This window comes from Myxine glutinosa, chromosome 9 (assembly GCF_964187855.1).
Source record: "Myxine glutinosa chromosome 9, kmMyxGlut1.1, whole genome shotgun sequence".
NCBI classification, from domain to species: domain Eukaryota; kingdom Metazoa; phylum Chordata; class Myxini; order Myxiniformes; family Myxinidae; genus Myxine; species Myxine glutinosa.
Window position 1 is genome coordinate 86997189 of NC_136269.1, and position 21133 is coordinate 87018321.

Genomic DNA, 21133 nt, shown 5'->3' on the forward strand with positions numbered 1-21133 from the left:
TTTTTGAAGTTGGTCAAAATGGTCAAATGTTTCTGTCAAAATGCCCATTTTGCACTGGCCTTTTTAAAGCCAATATCAAGACATCACGTGCAGCTCATTAAAATCATCCCGTACCCCTTGGCTAATCACTGACAGTCAAAACGGCTGTTCAACAGCTGTGCTATGAAGTGACCATTGAAGGTTCAAGTGACCATCCGTGACCGTTTTGTCTGACAGTGAGGACACTATTGTCCGCAAATAAGTTCACACATTTACTACACGCAGTGTTATTGTTGATATTTAAAGGTTTCAAAGGTGGTAAGTTTCTTTTGCGTTTCAGTATATATATATATATACACACACACACACACACACACACACACACACACACACACACACACACACACACACACACACACACACACACACACACATATATATATATATATATATATATATATATACACACACATATATATTTGTCTCGTAACTAGCTGAGTGATTCATTATTTGACCTGCCATCTTCTCTTTTAAACCCCACCCCTCTCCCCTTCTACTTAAAGTCACCGGCTGCTGGTGCATTTAGCACGATGTGCCGGTTACACAAAGGTGCTTCTTGGTGAAAGTTGTTCTCGTATAGCCGTCCGTCTGCTTTCCAACGTCTTACTTGGTCGAGGTGCAACACTAGCTCGTGACACGGTATGCTTTGTCTGCTTATAAACATGTGATGATATCCCACTTTACTTCTCTATGCGAATTTTTTCTTTCCTTCCACGAGCTACCTGCACAATAATAATAATGTACATGTTTCCAGCTCTCAGTGCCATTTTCAACCCAGTTTATTTTTTCCTTGCAACAGCAACATTTGAGCCTTTGACTGTCGCATTTGTTTGACTTGTAGGGATTTTGCGATGATCGATATGGTGACGTGTCGCTACTCCGGCCAATGCGAGAGCACATGGCCAAAGAGATAGCCTTCTATAACCATGTGTACAAAGTGTCCACAGTCATGATGCCCTCATTGGATACCAAGGTGAGCTGAGAGGGCTAATCAAAAAGTTTGTGGAGGCTTAACAGTTTATGCCAGAATCACTGGTCATGTTCATCATATTTTTCATCATTTTTCATTCTTTCATTCATTATTTATCCATTTAGTGTGGTAAAACGCATATGGCTGATACCAAATCCCTCCTGTGATCCCTGTTCTTGGATAACTCTGACGCTACTTCGATGTTCAGACATGCCATTAAATTATTTCAACTCTTGCTCCACCGTCTTTCTCCAGATAATGTTTGGTCTTCCATCCTTTCTTGTTCCTGTTGTTGTCGAAAAGATGGTTTCCCTTGTCATTTTGTACTTTTCTTCAGACATGGGTTATCCATCTCCACTTTCTTTGCTTCATCTCCTCTTTACTGCCTTTGTGACCAACTCTTTGCTTCCTCGTTCGAAATTTCATCTGGCCAAAATTCCGAAGACATTTCTGGTGATAAACGAGTTGATTCTCAATCCTTTTAGTTCTCATCCAACATTCCGCACCCTGCAAAAGCATGGACGTGATGGTTGTATTAAACAGCTTTTATCTTTGTCTCCATTTTGATCTTCGATAATTTCCAAACTGCATTTGAGTTTAAAAAAAAAAGATTGCTTCAGCTTTTATTATCCTGGTTTGCACATCTCTGTTCCACTCTTTTGGTCTACAAAGTTAGCTAAATAAACACACTCCTTCACATCATGTTTCTTTAATGTCTATTTCAAGCTTTTTATTTAATGCCTTGTCAGTAGTGTATATATGTTGCTTCTGGGACACTCTCATTTTCCCATTGACTTACATGTTAATTTTTCCCCTCCCTCATTGCCCCTAAACATCTCTATTTCTCTCACCCTGTTCTTTACGAACCTTCTAACCTTTTGACATGTTATCCTTATTCATTAGACCACTTAAACAATGGTCCTTCTGTGTGAACCTGTGATCCTTCTGACCTTATGGACCTTTTAACCTTTTACTCTTAATATCATCTGGTGAATCATCTTTGACCCACTCAAACAACGACCCTACAAATATTTGTTTATGTGTGGGAAATAATTTAATTCTCCTACAACTCTCCTCACCGTCTAATACATTAACAAAAAATATGTTTGAGTTTGGTTCTTTATCAAGATATTTTAACTGAGCTAAAATAAAATGATAAACCTCCCTCAATGTTCTTGTCTGAGCGCCTCCTCTCCCACATACCATTTTTAAATTAATGTATATATTTTCCTGACAACCATCAAAGTTTTCCGTCCACTCAAAAATATTTTAATCTTTTTTACCCAACTCACTGGTATTTAAATTAACTAGGGCATGCCCGTACTATATATATATCTAAAATTATATCCCCCCCCCCTATTTACATGAAATGGTTTGGTCCAAAGCGAACGGCTTGCGAGTGGTGACAATCCCCCCCCCTCTATTTACATGCAATGGTTCGGTCCAAAGCGAACGGCTTCCGGAGTTTGGTAAAGAAATCGCCATCGCGTACACAAACGCGCAGGAAAGCGAATGAATCGCAAATTCGTTTTTATTAGTTGTAAAACATAATGCCCAATTATTCAATTAGCGCCAACGTATTTTGGCTGTTTGCAATTTAATCGCAAGGCAAAGTAGAAAGAGAAGAGGGAAAAAAAGAAAAGCCTTGCCTTGCTGCAAACAGCTGCTGCAAACAACAACAACAGGGAAGGCTGCACTGTCCGGAAGTTGGCATATCGCAGTTACGATTATTTTAGTGTTAATGGCCAATTATTCAATTAGCGCCAACGTATTTTGGCTGTTTGCAATTTAATCGCAAGGAAAAGTAGAAAGAGAAGAGGGAAAAAAAGAAAAGCCTTGCATTAACGCATTAACGCTTGCATTGCATTAACGGTTCGGCACACGTGATAGCTCGCTGCTCTCTGATTGGTTGAAGCGTTTTTTGGACATAGCTCGGTAGGTACTTGTCCGATTAATTTCAAACCTTGAAAAGGCACATCCTCGGGTCCCCAGCAATATACCTGGCAAGTTTCAAGTATATCGGACCCGTGGTTGTCGAGAAACAGCGGTCACAGACAAACACACAGACACACAGACACACAGACACACAGACAGACACACAGAGATTACTGGAATTATAGATAGATTCTCTTATTTGTTTTGTGAACTTTTTTACCAGTTGCCTTTTCAATTATACCTATTTGATATTTTTCACATTCATTATGTTTTCCATTTATATACCAAGGTTGATTACACCTCCACTCTTTAGTCTGGTTGATACTTGGTTCTATCATTTATATAATAGTAAAAAAGGCGGCGGTAGCCCGTTAAAATCCCCAACCCCCCCTTTTTAACTTATCACTTATATATATATCTTATCAGTTATATATATCTTATCACTTATGTATATCTTATCACTTATATATATCTTATCACTTATATATATCTTATCACTTATATACTTATATAACCATAAGGGAGACTATCAATTCCATTTTCTAAAATAAACCTCTTATCATCAAAAGCCCCCAATGCTTTCTTATTTATCTCTTCTGAATATAATTGATGTTTATAACTTCTTATTCCATTAATCTTTCTAAACTCTTCTTTCTTTGTTGTTAAACAGTTATAATAATCCTTAAAGTTTATTGTTTCTTTAATAACATTTTTCTTTACACCTTTTAACTTCTTATCAGTCTTTTCAATGTTATTCACAATGTATTTATAAGCATAAGCCTTTGACCTCAATCCCACAAATTCACTCATAACATTTCCTCCTAATTCATCCTTGAACTTTCCAATCACCTTTTTATTTTTAGAAGAGAACAACTCACTCTCTGGACTGTAATTACTCATGTCATAGATATTAATGTCTCTTTTCATGTCTGAATAAACATCGTTGGTATTAATTTTCAAAATAAAACTATCTGTATCCATATAAAGTAGATTAACATCATTTTGATATTTCTTCCTCAAGTTATTATAAAAGTAATCATACATTAATGACTTTGATAAATCAAGAATTGTTGTTCCAATATAAATAGGTTTGTTCATTTCAATACTCTCTTTAATCAAATGGATCGCACAAAAGTTCTCAGTAAAGACCTCAGCTCGAGTAAAACTCGGTCTATTAATTAATTTTGATCTTGTTCCCAAGATGTTGATAGTCTGATATTTTGTCTTTTCCTCACATTCTCCATAGTCTTCCCAAAGACCGCATTATTCATCAATTTATAAAAGTCTTTCTCAAAATCTGTTTTTGACTCTGTTCTTCTTTGTGTATTAAAATCAATGTACCCCTTTAACCAATGACTTTGATTGAACTTTAGAACCCTATGGATCTTCTCTACTCTTAGACCTTTTGATAAATATTGTCGCAAATTTCTTTGGTGTAGAACATAATTTTTCTTGTTATATAATGTAGTAAGTAATTTTTCTGTTGATTCACCTATATCAAACGATCGTTGATAATCACTCAACCATTCTTTCTTTGGACTTTCTTTTTCACAAGCAAATGGGAGATCTTTGTGTAGGTTATGGAGTTCCTCTGGATATTTTAAATCAATTTCAAAATAATAACCAACTTTTTCTTCATCCAATTCTTTTTGTGTAGAGATACATACATCTTGTAAAACGTTTTTGTAGTCTTTTTCCTTTACCCATCTAAGTTTTCCATAAGGAAGAGCCTGAGACATTGCCCAGCCATACAGGTTGTTCGCGTCATAGTACATCAAGTAAGAACTCTCTTTCGTTGGATCATAATTTGGAAGATATTTGTTATTTGCTTTTGCGTATCTACTCGAGCAGACTTGTGAAATTCCACCTCTTTTTGCCTTTTCAATCATCAAAAGCATATCAACATCGGTTATCAAATCCAAATCTTGTTTTGTCATTTTCAACATCGCACTCCAGGCCAATCCAGGTGCTGTGTAGTAGTGAGCAGGATCCAATCCATATCCAGTGCGACAAACAGATCTAAAGGCTTCAAATACATCGGCCAATAAAAGCACATCAGTTTTGAGATACAAATCGTGATACTCGCCAAGATTCTTGATGTTATATTTTTCCCAAACATTTTGTGCGTGTACATAATCTTTATCAGATATATTACTGTTGTTTAATTTGTTATAGAAATTTTCTTTTGAAGGAAGTTGTGTTTCATTGAATCTCTCAAATGAGTCCATATAGTCATAGGGGTAAATTCCCTTTTGTGTTAGAAAATCTTTATCTAAAAAATACTCTGAAAGACATGGAAACTCTTTTAGATTTTGAACCAAGTTAACCAATGGACTTGCCATGAATTTAAATGTATCAAGAAATCTGATATGAGTAATAGGAGATGTGTGAATTGTTTTTGTGAATGAAATGTATTTCTGATCCGTGTTTGGAATTGCTGAGATACTTCCAGAAGTCTTTGAGAGTTCCTTGATAAATAGATGTGTATCATAATGAGCGTTGTTATGAAGAAAGACAGGAATGAAAGAGGGGAGTTGATAATTAATATTACAACTTTGATGAGCCGGACCTCTATATTTACCAGTGAGATGACAATGGTCTCTAACCTTTAGACCTTTACCAATTTTCTCCTCACAAATATGACAGACATTGTTTTTTATAAATTCCCTTTTTTCTTTACTTGTTAAGGACATTGGTTTATTGGTTTCTCTCATTATCTTGGTTAATCGAACACAGTCTTTTTCTAGTCGTTTCACAAACTCCTCTGGGGTATTTGAGCCTCTATACATCTCTAACTTGTTATATTTATCACCAACGGATGATTTGATATAATAACAAAAACCACAAGGAGTATGTTTTTGATATTTATTTGTGTATGATTCTTTTGGATCTGGAGAAGCAGTATCAATTTTTTCTAAAATACTTTCAAAATCAGCATATATAACAAATGGATGTTTTATTGTTTTCTTTTCATCTTTGAATGTGATCTTTGAGTCTTTTTTAGGCATGTTGATTACCGTTGATTTATGTTCACCACAATAATTTGAATGTTTATCTAATCTTTCTTGTGTATGGAAGAAGTTAAGACAACGCATACAAATATATATTTTATTTGTTCTTTTACATACTTGTGGTTTTATTAATTTAGCAATATCTTTGATGTATGTATAATGTGAATTTTCCTCTGAATTAAAATATAGAAGATTAATATGAGTTTGTTTACAATTGTCAGAAAGCTTTAAAACCTGAATGTTGTTTGTTTCTGTTAGACCATAAACATTAACTGATAAATTATTCATCTTTTCAAATTTAGGAATATCATTTAAAGTCATCGGAAACTTTAGATCTTTCGTATTTAATGTATTCTCATATTTTTTATAATGAGATACTCTTTCATCATGAAAATGTGGAGGATGTAAGTGTGCTAAAATAGACCAGAGAAAACATTTATTGTCTTTATTTTTGATATTGATAACTGCTTTTCTATTTTTGATAACACTGGGTAAATCAATGTAAGAAGAAGCTTTTAGAGGATCTGATTTAAGAATATGAATGTCTATGTAAATAATTTTTCCTATATTGAATCCACTTCCTACGATTGAATTATCCACATCTTGCTCTTGTTTAATAAGTTCATCATAGACTCCTGATGTTTTAAAATCTTGATATGAAGATATAAAGTGTGGCTCAGTTCTCATGTATGGTGTATCTATAACTCCTTTATCCTTTGTCATTTCTAATTTTACCCCCATATAAAATTTAAGTGGTTTCATTTCTTTTAGTGTTTTTTCAATCAATGTTTGAACAGCAGGTTTGACTATTTCTACAGCATCAACTATAGACTTTGGTTCGGGAGGTTTGAAGTTAAAGATTCGAATCCTGATATGTCTTTTGAAAGCACCATCAGTATTTTTAATAGTAAACAATTTTGACAAGTGTTTGTTAGTTTTAAGATGGGCTTTAAACCCCTTCTTGAGGATGGTTGTTTTACAGACCTTACAATGTTTTGTTTTAGGTGGAAGAGGGGAAAGTTTGTTAAGAATGTTGTATGTATGTTTTGCGGTGAGAATATGTTGTTTATAATATTTTACTTCCTTCTCGCAAGTATCACAATAAACCATATTTATAGCGTGAGAAAACGTGGTGTTTTATATATATCACTGTGCTTAAAATAAAACACTTTTGAGCTTTACAGCTCCGTTTTATATATATCGCTGTGCTTAAAATAAAACACTTTTGAGCTTTACAGCTCCGTTTTATATATATCGCTGTGCTTAAACTAAAACACTTTTTCACTCAGAATCATCTAAGTCATAACTATCACATGAATACTCAGAATCATACTCAGAGTCATCAATAAAGCTACTCTCATAACTATCATTTGAGCACAAACTATTAGTATCATAACTATCATCTGTGTTCAATGAAATACTATCATCACCATCGTCCGAGTTCAATGAAATACTATCATCACTATCGTCCGAGTTCAATGAAATAGTAAAATCTTCACTGCTGTAATGACTCATATTTAATTAGCAGAAAAAACCTTTCCATCTATACCAATATACTTTCTTTCATTAACGGATTCAATCTCTACATTTTTAATATCAAAAGTTATCTTTAAATAATCTCTAACTATCATAGAACGAAATGACATTTCACCAGAAATATTAACATCATTCATTTTACTTAGATCTACACCCTTTGGATTATTAAAGTAAATACAAATTTCTCCACGAGTATTGTTGATGGTCTTATCATTCTTTTTCAAAGTATCGTGGTCAATCACTTTTTCAAGCTTTGAATAAATTGCCAGGAGTAGAGGAGAAACTTTTGTTAGATTTACTTTAATGGATGTCTTTCCAGGTATAGTTAGAGCTCTTCCTTTAAATGAAATAGAGGGGCTCATGTTATTTTCCATAACTGGTTTTACCCAAAAATTTCCATATTTATCTTTGTTCAATTTAACATCTTTGACATATTTTTCTATATCTTTCACCGAAGTAGAGATTGATTGAAATTTGTCTTTTGTGCTTTGAAACATTGTATTTATTAATGAATAAACTTGCGTTTAGTTTAAGTAAAAATTTACCATATAAATATGATAAGTTCTGAAGGATATTTAGAATTTCCAGACTCTCCATATGATAAATTAGAGAATTGTCTGGCTTGTGATAGAATAGGGCTTAATAATGAGGGTTCATATAAACAATGTATTTTCTGTGATGTAATTTTAATTAATGATAATAAAAAATATAAAAATATATATAACTCTTTTAAATTAGAACCAAAAATGAATTACTTTACAAGATTAATAAGAGAGATGAATGTTAAGTATTGTGATGATAATACACCATTTCTTTCAAGGGAAGAGACTATTTGTATTGAGGAAATGTATAAGGGTTTAATGATATTTATTATTCAAAATAATTTTAATGGAAATGTTAATACAAGATACTATATAAATAAAATAATGAATTATTTTGAAATTAAACCCGAACTCAGGATAAAATATAGAGTTTCTAAAATAGCTCAAAAAAAGTTAGATGACTTGTTTTCCAAATATATAAATGAATGATTTTTTACCCGTTTGGGAAAATAAGATAAAATTTAATAACCATAAAAACATTCCAAATTCATTGAGATGTCTAATAGTTGGTTCAAGCGGATCTGGAAAAACCTGTTTACTTTTAAAGATGCTCCTTGGTCCTAATTTTTTAGATTATGATAATTTAATAATTTTTACAAAGTCTAGTTTTCAACCCGAGTATCAACTACTCTCACAGGGTTTTAATGCAGGTCTTAAAAAGGAAGACATTATCGGTTTATTTAAACTTCAAAACAAACTAAATGATTATAATATTGAAGATATAATACAATTATTTTGTGATACACAGAAATCAAAATCGAAACCAAAACCCATAACTTGTATTCTCAGTGATAATACGGATGATATATAGTCTAGTAGGAAGATTAGGTCCCCCTGCACCCCCCGGAGATATACTTCTAATCAGTGTTTCTAGATTGGATAAAATGTGTAGAAAATGACTAGCTATGGCCCCAAGCTGAAAAAATGTCCCACATACCATTTTTATGCAAATTACTGCTGCCATTATCAAAAAAACGATTTTTGACATATCTCAGCCAATATTGCAGATAATTGAAAAATGAAGGTGTCTAGACCCATGTTTTGAAGGGCATAGATCATGATAGAACTATTCATAACATGATTACATGTGTCTATGGTATACTAGTATGCATATTAATGCTGTAATTACAAAATAATCAGTTTTACAAATGATAAGGATACGTTAATACTGCAGATAACTTAACATGGTACATAAGGGGTCTAAACCCAGGTATTTTCAAGGTTAAATGTCAACAAGATGCTCCTGAGTCTTGCATAGGGGCGGGACATTGGCAGTAACATTGGTACCACTCAACTTTTCTTCCCACCATTGACTTTGTATTGCGAGAGATTTTCACTTGCTTATTTAAAGGTTTCTCACCCAGCCCACGTAAAATCTACCAACTCCTGCTGTTAACTCCCAAACATATTTTTTTATGTTATCCAATCACAGTGCAGAAATGACAGACTAGAGATCCAAATTAGTGCTGCTATAGCTGCCATTTTACATTTCCATCCATGTAACATGCGCGCTCACGCGCTCGTATCAATTGGTAATGTCGCGCGCTCGTATCAATTGGTAACGTTGATGTTATTGAATACCTCAGTTGAAAGTTCAGTCTTCCATTCCATCTGTGTGTTGTTCTTGGTATTCATCCTCCAATCTAGCCAGGTAAGATGCTAACTATAATGTTACTCACACTCTTGACTTCAGTTTCTGCATGAAATCATAAACAGGCAGAATAACAGCTGAGCCAGCTAGCACCATGTTAGCTAACGTTAAAGCTAGCCTCATCTATGTACAGTATGTTCCTAATGTCGGTGTAACTTAAACTTTTGTTAATGCCAAACATGAGACATATCTGTTGACTTCTGTATATGAATTGAACCAGAAAGAGGCACGACAGCTGAGCTAGCTACAGTAACTTAGCACAATGTTTCATTGGCCTAGATAGCTAACGTTAGTGTGGAAGAATTTAGATGTTTTAGCTATTAGCACTTTTGATGCCACTAAACATGGTTTAGTCAGCTAAAAAGTACCCTAGTGTAGAACATGACTCAGAACCTCTGTTACCTCACTGAAAACTCAGAGCCTCCTTTCACAGGCACTTTTAACATCATTCGTGATTTCTTATTTGTCATTTAACAGTGATGGTAGACATCGACAGCAAGCATGCCCAAAAGAAAACGGAGTGTAGAACCTGCAGCCCAAAGCTCTCCTCCTACATGCATCCTTCATGTACCATCCATGTCTGATCATGGGGATTTCACGCCCCTCCGTAAAATTAAAGGATCTGCTTCAGAAAAACTGCAACTGCTTCAAAAGATCCGGGATAGACGTCTCAACCAACCGCATGACTCCCCATGTCGTATGCAATCAGTATGTGATCAGATCCCGGCAACTCTTCCTGATGACCTAGAAAGAGTAGGATATCACAGCAAGTGTTATAAGCACTTTGTCCGCCACTTTCATCGTCTGGGAGATGATACAGAACCAGGGCCATCAACCTCATCATGGCATCACTCTCCTCGTAAACCAGGAGGTTCTGCTGAACCCATCTTCCCGCCAGAGTGTATATTTTGTGAGAAAGTTGAGACCAAAGATGCTCATCGCAATACTGAGAGGCCTACAACCTTCCCATCCTTTAAAAACAAAGAAAATGCATGGGAGCAAATCGAAACACGGGCTGAGAAAATGGGTCTCTATCGACTCCATCGAAAGGTGAAAAACAAAGACCTCTTTGCATGTGAGGCCAAACACCATCCGTCATGTTTTAAAGCTTTCCGCACAGCATTCTACAACTATGAGCGTGCGATTCACAGAGCCGAAGCACCAAAGGAGCAGGCTTGCATGTCAGCCGCCCATGAAAAGGCATTCAACTCAGTACTGGAACACATTCAAACCCAGGTCATCCAGCAGAATAAAGTTCTACAGCTTTCTTCCTTGCGCTTGCTCTATGTCGAGGAACTGAAACTGAATGGATATGAGAACTCAAATTATCGGTCAGAGAAACTACTGAAACGCCTACAGAATGACCCAATCAAGGAGCATATCCACTTCACGAAGGTTGATCATGACAAATGTGATGTCATTTCTTTCTGGCTTGTGCACAGCTCAAACATAACAGTTTCCAATGCTCTCGCACGAGCATTCACACTCGGAAGCACAAACAAGAACCAAAATGTTGCCCTCCAACTTCGCCAGGGTATTCTACAGGCTTTCAGAGAGTGTAAAGACCAACCATGGCCACCAACAGCTGAAGACATGGAGCTCAATCCTGAAGACATCCTACCTCCAGACCTTGTCCGCTTTCTCAGCGTGCTAATGACTGGCAAGGAGGGCATCGAGACAGAAAAGGTGAAGCGTCTGGTCTTCTCCATTGGACAAGATCTGTGCCGTGCAGTGTCAGATGGAAAATGGAAGTTACCAAAGCACATTCTCCTCTGTGTGACTGTAAGGCACCTGTTCCGAAGCAAACAGCTCACCACAATACTACACAGGCTTGGACACTCTGAGAGCTACGATTTCGCCTTGGAGTTGGAAACTGCTCTCGCCAAGGTCCTGGATGAAGTCTCAACTTATCGTACACCACAAATTGTGACAGGAGAGGGCAACCTTGTATTCCACTGTGAGTGGGACAACTTGAATAAAACCACTACCAGTGTGCACGGCAGCAACATTGTAAACAGTGCTGGAGGAATCATGGTGCAGGAGGTCAAGCCCGGGTTCGAGAGCAGCAAGGACCGAATGCTACCTACCATCAATAGGTCACAACAGCGTAGCCTGAAGGTCGACACACCAAAAACTCTCCCACCCTTGCACTTTACTCGCGTTGGCCCGAAGTTCCCTGAAGGCTCATCATTCACACCGCCAGCAGAGAATGACACAGTCTATGCCACTACGATGCAAGAGTACTACATCTGGCTCTTCATCAGATACATCGGAAGCTGTGGCCTGCAGCCTGTGCCTGGGCTAGGGGGTTTCACCTCTGCAACTGGTTCTCCCCCACCCAGCAAATCAACAGCGGAGAAGACTGCACCAGTGCCTTCAAAGGGAAGGGAAAAGTTGGGCCCTTGAAAAAGCTGGAGAAGAATCCCAGGTTTCACAGGGCATTCGGTGAACTGGGTGACAACTGGGATGCCAACCCTGAGGTGGAGAGGCAGTTAGAAAAATTCACCTGTGTGATGTACGGCCAGAGTCGCGAGTCATCAGTGGACATTGTCCGTGCCAAGCTGCTACGAAAAATGGTGGGAGAGGACAAGACCCTCACATCCAAGTCCAAGGTTGATCTGGCTCGCCTTCCTCCATGCCAGTCTGCCCTGAAGCCGCACATCCAGCGTGTGAACCACCGCGTAGCATTGTACAAAAGAGCCGATCAACCTATCATCGAAAAGCCAAAACCTTATGAGGAGCAAGGATGGATAAGGACTGATGAAGGACTGTTGAAACCAATGTGGTCCAGTGGTCCCATCCTACCAACCTCACTGGTGGATCTTCTGAACACAGGAGAGCACGAAGAGGAGGAGGAAGAGGAAGGAGAAGAAGAGTTTGACTCTGACGATTTCGATGAAAATGATGATGACTGACTCAGTGTAGAATCACTAATGCTAATGATGTTTATCTAAAACAAGCAAGAGAAGAGTGGTCACATTGAGTGCTAGGACTATTTTGACAGTTGTAATATTTAGAAAAATAAAACTTTGTGTTAACGTCTGTGTAGACGGACCTTAATATGAGTCTATTATTTCGTAAAACTGTGATTATTTTGTAAATAAAGCACTAATTAGCATACTAGCAAACCATAGACACAGGTGATCTTGTTATGAATAGTTCTATCATGATCTACACCCGTCAAAACATGAGTCTAGACACCTTATTTTTTCAATTATCTGCAATATTGGCTGAGATATGTCAAAAATCGTTTTTTTGATAATGGCAGCAGTAATTTGCATAAAAATGGTATGTGGGACATTTTTTCAGCTTGGGGCCATAGCTAGTCATTTTCTACACATTTTTTCCAATCTAGAAACACTGATTAGAAGTATATCTCCGGGGGGTGCAGGGGGACCTAATCTTCCTACTAGACTAATACCTTCACCTCAAGATTTAGATAAATCAAAAAAGAACCTCGTCATCTTTGATGATTGTGTTAATGAGAGAAACCAAACAGTAATGGATAGCTACTATACAAGAGGGAGACATTCTTCTTGTAATTGTATATATCTTAGTCAATCATATTTTCAACTCCCTCGACGCTCAATAAGAAACAATGCTAATACTTTTATTTTATTTAAGTTAAATTCAATAGATGTAAATAATTTTTGGAGAGATAATTGCTCTACGTTATGTAGTAAAAAAGAATTTGAAAATTATATGAAACACACGATTGGAAAATATAAATATATTGTTGTGAAACAAGATGATATACTCACTGATATTTTACACACATATATGATAACTATTATTATTAATCTTGTGGGTAAATCTGCTTCAGGAAAGAACTTTCATAAATCTAAACTCTTGAATAGTAAAAATGAAAAGATTGTAAGTTTTTTTTTAAAACACCCTATGATTCGTTTTGTGAGTACTACAACCAGAGCAAAGCGACCAGGAGAAGTAGAAGGGAAAGATTATTACTACATTTCAATGGAGGAACATATGCGATTGAGGAACGAAGGTCAAATATTTGAGGAGGTCTCTCTTGGTTCTACAAAATATTCACATTGTAAGAGTGAGTTAAATAAAGTAAAATCTAATGGTCTTGGGATTTTAGAAACTAATCCTGAAGGAATGAGACAAATTATTAAACAATTGTGTGGTGATGGAGTTAAGATTTTATCATTCGGTTTTGATATCGATGAGGAGACTCAACGCAAACGTATGAAAAGCAGAGATACAAGTATTAGTGAAGAAGAAATAACAACTCGTATTAATACCAATAAAGAATTTGATGAAATATTTAAAGAAAAGGATTTATTTCAACACATTTACTATAATGACAAAGAAAAGGAAAATTTTCCCATTGACCTTTACAATTCATTAAATGATATTTTTCAATAAATAAATACAGAAAATGAATACCGAAGAAAGAGTAAGAAAGTTTAAAGAACATCAAGAGTTGGTTTCAAAAGTTGTAAAGCAACAGGAAGAGATAAAGAAGAAACGGAGACAGAAACTAACTGGTGAAGAAGCCTTTGAAAGAAAACAAGAGAAATTTTTTAAACCGCTTTTAAAAACTCAACACCCTACAGTTCCCACGGTAGAATTTACTCCGAAAAAACTTCAAATGCTCAAAGATTTTAGTCAGATAACAAAACAAGAACTTGGAAAATTAGAATATAATGATGAAGAATTATTTCAGAAACTTGAGGAGTTAAATCAACCCCCTAATTATGTAGTGGAAGCTCTTCAAAACAATGAATATTTGGCAGATTCAAAAACCAGAGCAGGTCTCATTCCAACAGAAGAACCAGCAGTGTTCCATCTTGTGGAAGAAAAGGTATTGATATTTAATGATGAATTGATGTTCTTGAGTTCTACTCAACCAAATGTTAAATTAACTCCAAGATTAATGTTTCTTCTAACAAACCCCGGATTCAGCGGTTCAAAATATTTTGAGGAACCACTTGATATGGAAAGAGAGGAAGATAGGGTATATATTGAGTTGTTAAATGCACTTGATTATGGAGTTTCTGTTGCTGGTAAAAGTAAGAAGAATGAGAAGGAGAAACATATTATTGATGCTTTAAGTAAGCTTGGTTCAGGTGTTAGTTTTCTTCCAAATGACCCATCACAATTAGTTAATAGGCTATTATTGTTGTTAGGTAGTAAGAAGGCTGGAAACAACAATTGTTTTAATGAATCCTCAGCCATTTTAGATCAGTTGATGAATATGAAAATAATTAATAAATGTCAATACAAAGATATTTTATTAGATATTAAATAAGATGAGAAGCACAATTCTTAGTTTTAATTTCACAACGAGCGATTACACAGCTTCATTCCCTTACCCACTACAACTTGACCCCCTTACCTCATATGAGGCATCTTTATTGTCGATGGAAACTTACAATACCCTTTTTAATATCACAGAGAAAAACAACAAGTTTAGTTATAATCCAGGAAGTGGATATAAAACTATAACCGTTTCACCTGGAGCTTACGAGATTTCTCAAATATCTTCAGAAGTCTCTCGCCTTATGAAAGAAAAAGGTGATGAACCAAAAAATATTGTAATAGATATTCAAAAACACACTTCAAAATCAACTATTAAACTTAAAAATAATTATAAAGTTGATTTCACGATTGAAAATTCGTTTAGAGAGCTATTGGGTTTCTCTTCAAAAAAGATTGAAAATAACGGGACGTTTTACAGTGATAATGTTATCCAAATATCCTCCGGTATAAATTCAGTATTAATTCATTGTGATTTGATTGATGGTGCTTATAACGATGGAATAAGAACAAATACAATATTTTCATTCAGTGCATACTCAACCCCGATTGGTTATAAATTTAATATGGAACCAAAAAATCTTGTCTATTTACCTGTGTCAGGAAAAACCATATACAGAGTAAATTTTAGGATAACCGACCAAGATAATCGTATGATATCCTTTAATGATGAAATTATATCCATCAGAATTCACCTACGTGAAGTTTTTCAATAAATAAATAATGGTTATTGTGAGAAAACATGAGTTGGGAAAATATAAAATAATTACAGGGGAGGGCATGTACCTTTCACCATACTATACAAGGTATGTGGGTAAAGGATACTATAAACCTAAGAGACAACGAGGTGTAGGTCATCAATTTCGAAATAAAGGAGATGGGATAATTGATACTCTAATGGGTATTGGTTCAACCATCCTTAAACATAAAGACCTAATTGGTTCAACTGCTTCTGCCGTGGGCTCCGTTGCGGGTGCTATAAATAGGCCATGGGGCATACCATTAAAATCCACTTTTTCGTGCAACAGGAATGGGGATTACTTGATTTATTCATGAAAATCAGCAAAATATTCGTTCCATTCGATATAGTAATGTCCCCAATAAATATACCTGCACATTAAAATACAAATAAAGAAAGAATTTCGATTAAAAAATCAGGTTTAAAATTCGCGGACAAGGTTGTTCACGTGATAAATTCAGCGAATGAGCGCTCCAGATACGTCAGGTGCCGTAATTGGCCAATCACGCAGCTCATACTAAGCTCCGTTCGGTAGCTGACAAACCAAGATGGCGACGCCCATTGCTTCGGCAGTGACAGGAAAACCTGTTCAATTTTCGTCCAAATTTTGCGTGATGCATGTTGTCCATAAAACTAAAAGCAATTTCATTCAATTCAATGATAAAAACTGGGCCCGCTTTGTTGAATTTGCGAGTAAATGGTTGCTCTATGACTGTAAAGAACGCGATTTACTTGCCGACTGTGCGGTAAAGCTGGGGCTTGATTTTGCCGATACACAATCCTGCATTGAAGCCAAACCAGAAAATCCCAACATTGGCTACCATTATGATTGTTCACGTCGCTTTTGTGACATCAGTAAAGTGAACAGGCTGAAGGAGAAAAAGACCGAAACATCTACATCTCATGGTAAGTTAATATGATTATGTAGTAATTTTTTTAGTAAGCTTTAAGTTTAGCCAAAAGTTTCAATTGTTCTGCAAACATAGACATGATCATGATGATAGAATCTGATCGTGATGATAGAATTCACATTACATTGCCATATATCATGATCAAATAAATCATCATGCTTGATTCAAGCAAGTTAGTAACAAGTTCCGGAAGATTTGGAGTTGGCCTTAGAAGAGTAGTATCTTCAAATTCAATTGACAAATGTACAGCAGACTCAGCAAGTCATGCATGATGAAATGTACATTTTATGATTTTGTTTATCTATTTCAAGACTACAATTTATAATACAAATCGTACTATTGCAAGCATGCTCTTTTACTTTAGTAATAGTATCATGATATGTGGGGATATTGTGGTTTATGTCATCAGGCTCATGTCACACCTCATTACAGTTTTTAGGATCCACAAAGAATTAAGAAATAATTTTGTACATGTAGACTACACATTTTTACTAAATTGTACGGTAGGTACTTCTTACTGTCCTGTAAATGATGGTAATAAAAAGTATGTTTACCTTGTCGGAGAAGTTGTTAAAAAAACCATGATTTGATATTTGTTACTAAAAAAGACAGATGTTTGCAAAATTTTAAACTCTATAATTATAAACAATAAACACATGTTGAGTTTATTTTTATTTTGTATTTTTGTTTTGTTGTTGTTTTTTTGCGCGGTGGTCATGGTCATTAATATTTTTACTAGCAAAGCGTGTACAAATGTATAACAAGGGATGCACCAATAGATTCTTGGGGGGGGGGGGGGGGGGACATGGAAGTTTTTTGAAGAAAAAAAACGTCACCTACTATTGAGGCAAAAAAGAAAATTTACTCACTGATCTGAGTAGAAAAACAACAACTGAATATCAATGAAATACATTAGATATGAACCCAGACCGAGGTAATATCACGGGTGATAGATATAGGATACCAGTCCTGAAGTGCGAAGGTGGTTTTCAGTGCCTGACAGTCTGCACTGTGGCAGCCCTCTGAGGATAGCCAGAGAGGTATTGATTCTCACAAGCACATGATCAGAGGAAGATCAGGAGACATTATCAGGGAACTTGGTCATCACCAAGTCCAGAAGGGAGGATTTGCCATTGGGAGATATCTGGGTCTGAAAGTTTGGGTCTACTAGATTCAGTGGTGAACACAATGATTCCTTTGAAAGTCTAACCCCAGACAAATTTGATATCGTCATACTTGTCCAGTGAATTGCATCTATCTTCACAGATTCTCAATGCACGTCAGTGAACTGCCCTATTCCTATCCTCTTCAGCCTCCTCCTGAGCTAATTCAAACACTTCTAAATGCATCCATATTCGCCGTCCCATGTAAACGACCAATTATAAGCTATGCAATGCTTGCACTCTTAAACATGCCATCTCCGATGTGTAAAAAATTATTTGTTGTTTAAACACTTGTGATTGGGTTTTGATTGCGCATTAGATAAACACTCTTCGACAGATGATATTGGATTAGCTTTGAACGGGTGATCATCACGTGATAAGCGATTCTACACACATGTAACTCTGAAACGCCTTTCGGAGATTGCCAATCAGGATTTACAGAGAAACACATCATGAGAGGGTGAAATTTATCGTTGTTTAAGGCACAAAAGAAAGTGGTGCTGTCGGTACAGCGAAGGGAGGTGGGACATTTGATGGATCAAGCATTTTGGAATGAGACAGGTTTGGGAAATAAACTTTGTTCAGAAAAAGAGCTATTGATTGTATTGATGAAGAATGAAGAAGAGGTATTGATGATGAAGAAGAACAGTTGAGTTGTGTTTCTGATGGAGAAATAGGGAAAGTGAAGCATTTTAAAATGTTAATAAAAACTTTTAAAGTGGTGGTTCCGACACTCCCCATCTAACTAATTTTGTGGGGGCGGCGAGGCTGCTGCTGATGCAATTGCAATGCCTCTATAACTAGTCATCTGGTACTCATTTTGCCAACCTTGGAAGGATGACAGGCTGAGTGAACTGAACTCACCTTGTGTTATTTCAATGGCATCACAGGGGCTCAAACCCAGGACCCGAGGATGTCAAGCCAGCCACCTTAACCGTTATACCAACACCAGGCTTAGCTTTTCAAGTACGAAGCAATTCATTCAATCAAGATTCAGTTTGGAGGTATTGAGTAAAGGAAAAGACAAAAATACAGGAAGGAAGAAAATAATTTTGAATGAGTTTATGATTTTTTTTGGAATGAAAGCAAGGATGGGGAATAACATAGTTGAGGAAGGGAAGGACAACACTTGGGAGAAATAAAGAGGAACGAGGTACAGAGACAGAATTTGTATGCCGACTAGCTGAGGCTTGGACGAGTAGGCCAAACAATCAGAGGGACACAAATTCGACAATGCACAACAACAAGGTTTGGTTAAACATGGCAAATGGATGAAAACAAACAGCAACACAGGGCAAAAAGATAACAAAATAGCAGAAACTCCACCATGAATTCCAAGGAACTGTCCGTAGAACTCCAATATAGAATTGTGAGGAGGCATAGATCTGGGGAAGGGAATAAAACATTTCTAGTTTTGGAAGTTCCCAAGAGCACAGTGAACTCAATCATTAGGAAATGGAAAGAATATGGAACTACCGAGACTCTTTCAGAGCTTGCCTTCTGACCAAACTGAGCAACTGGGCAAGAATAACTTATGTCAGGGAGGTGACCAAGAACCCCTGACCACTCTGCCAGAATTACCGAGTTCCTTGACTGAGATGGGAGAACCTGCCAGAAGGACAACAGTCTCTGCAGCCTTTCATAAATCTAGGCTTTATGGGTGATTGGCCAAATGGAAGCCACTCCTGAGAAAAAGGCACATGACAGCATGTCTGGAGTTTGCAAAAAGGCATGTGAAAAACTGAGAACATGAGGTAAAATATTCTGTGGTCTGATGAGACGAAAAATGAACAGTTTGGTCTGAATGCAAAGCGCTACGTCTGGTGGAAACTGAGCACAGCTCATCACCCATCTAACACCATCTCTACCGTGAAGCATGGTGGTGGCAGCATCATGCTATGGGGATGCTTTTCAGTGGCAGGGACTTGGAGACTTGTAAGGATCGAGGGAACAATGAATACAGGCAAATCCTTGAGGAGAACCTGCTTCAGAGTGCAAAAGACCTCAGACTGCGGCGAAGATTTATGTTCCAACAGAACAATGACCCCAAGCATATAGCCAAAGCAACGTTGGAATGGCTTCAGAACAAGAACGTGAAGGTCATTGAGTGGCCCAGCCAAAGCCCAGACTTGAATCCCATTGAGAATTTGTGGAAAGACTTGAAGATTGCTGTTCACCGACACTCCCCATCCAACTTGACAGAGCTTGAGCAAATCTGCAAGGATGAATGGGAGAAACTCCCCAAATCCAGATGTGCAAAGCTGATTCAGACATACCCGAGAAGACTCGAGGCTATAATCGCTGCCAAAGGCACATCTACAAAGTATTGACTCTCAGGGGGTTGAATACTTACATTAATTATAGATATTTCTGTATTTCATTTCAATTATTTTGTAAAAATATCTAAAAATATTATTCCACTTTAACATTATGGGGTATTATGTGATCAGTGACCAAAAAAATCTCAATTTAATCCATTTTATATTCAGGCTGGAACACGACAAAATGTGAAAAAGTCAAGTTCTTACTTTCTGAAGGCACTGTACAATGTAAAAACTTGCGTATTTTAAAGTTTACTTCCTCAATATCCAGGAAAAAATGAAAGTTTCGCTTGGTTTTTTCAAAATTGAAGTGTGAACGTTGCTAAAGTTAGTGATATATTCACTATTCATGAAACAATAAATCACATGCATGTTAGCTGAGCTCCATTTAAAAAAACAAAATGTTTCTCAAGAGAATTGGAATACTGTATATGAGCACAAAACTGTATTTAAAGTTAATGCACTCCTTAATTCTTAACGTTTTTGCCTTCCTGATTCTTGTTTTATTTTCTTATCGTGATGCAAAGTTCCAACAATGTTTAAAACGTACATTTTTCTTAATGTTCCATTTATTTATGCCTCATGCGTTTTTCATGAGCTCTTCTGGCCAATCAGCACACCATTTTTACTGTATATGCCTTGTCCAATGAAATTTGCATAAATCGTTCCTGCTTCGAAAATGGCTGCTTTGAATGGTCTTCACCACAGACTGGGGACAGTATCAATCGTGTGACAGAGGACTTTGTGAATGACTTGCAAGCCCAGTTTCCATCCACAACCAGCACCGTGTTCAGGTAATGTGTAATGCAATGGCCTGTTCTGCACATGTACAATATACATGGAGTTTTTTATGACTCCAAAAATGTTCCTCTAGCAACATTAAATATAGCCCTGAGTGGGCTGACGGTCATCTCTTGAGGTTGTAGTTCAGACATCTGCTGATTTGGGGGAACCCTTCTCGGAGCCGCCATG

General features: G+C 36.5%; 1 protein-coding gene across 2 annotated transcripts in view; it reads left to right on the plus strand.

Moving 5' to 3' along the window:
- Window positions 1-21133, plus strand: part of CTU2 (cytosolic thiouridylase subunit 2) — a 162246-nt gene that overhangs the window by 124263 nt on the left and 16850 nt on the right. For both annotated transcript variants that reach the window (XM_068128866.2, XM_078784498.1), the window contains 3 exons: window positions 543-678; window positions 881-1012; window positions 20870-20955. In XM_068128866.2, the coding sequence (XP_067984967.1) occupies window positions 543-678; window positions 881-1012; window positions 20870-20955 (354 nt within the window). The remainder of the gene's footprint in view (window positions 1-542; window positions 679-880; window positions 1013-20869; window positions 20956-21133) is intronic.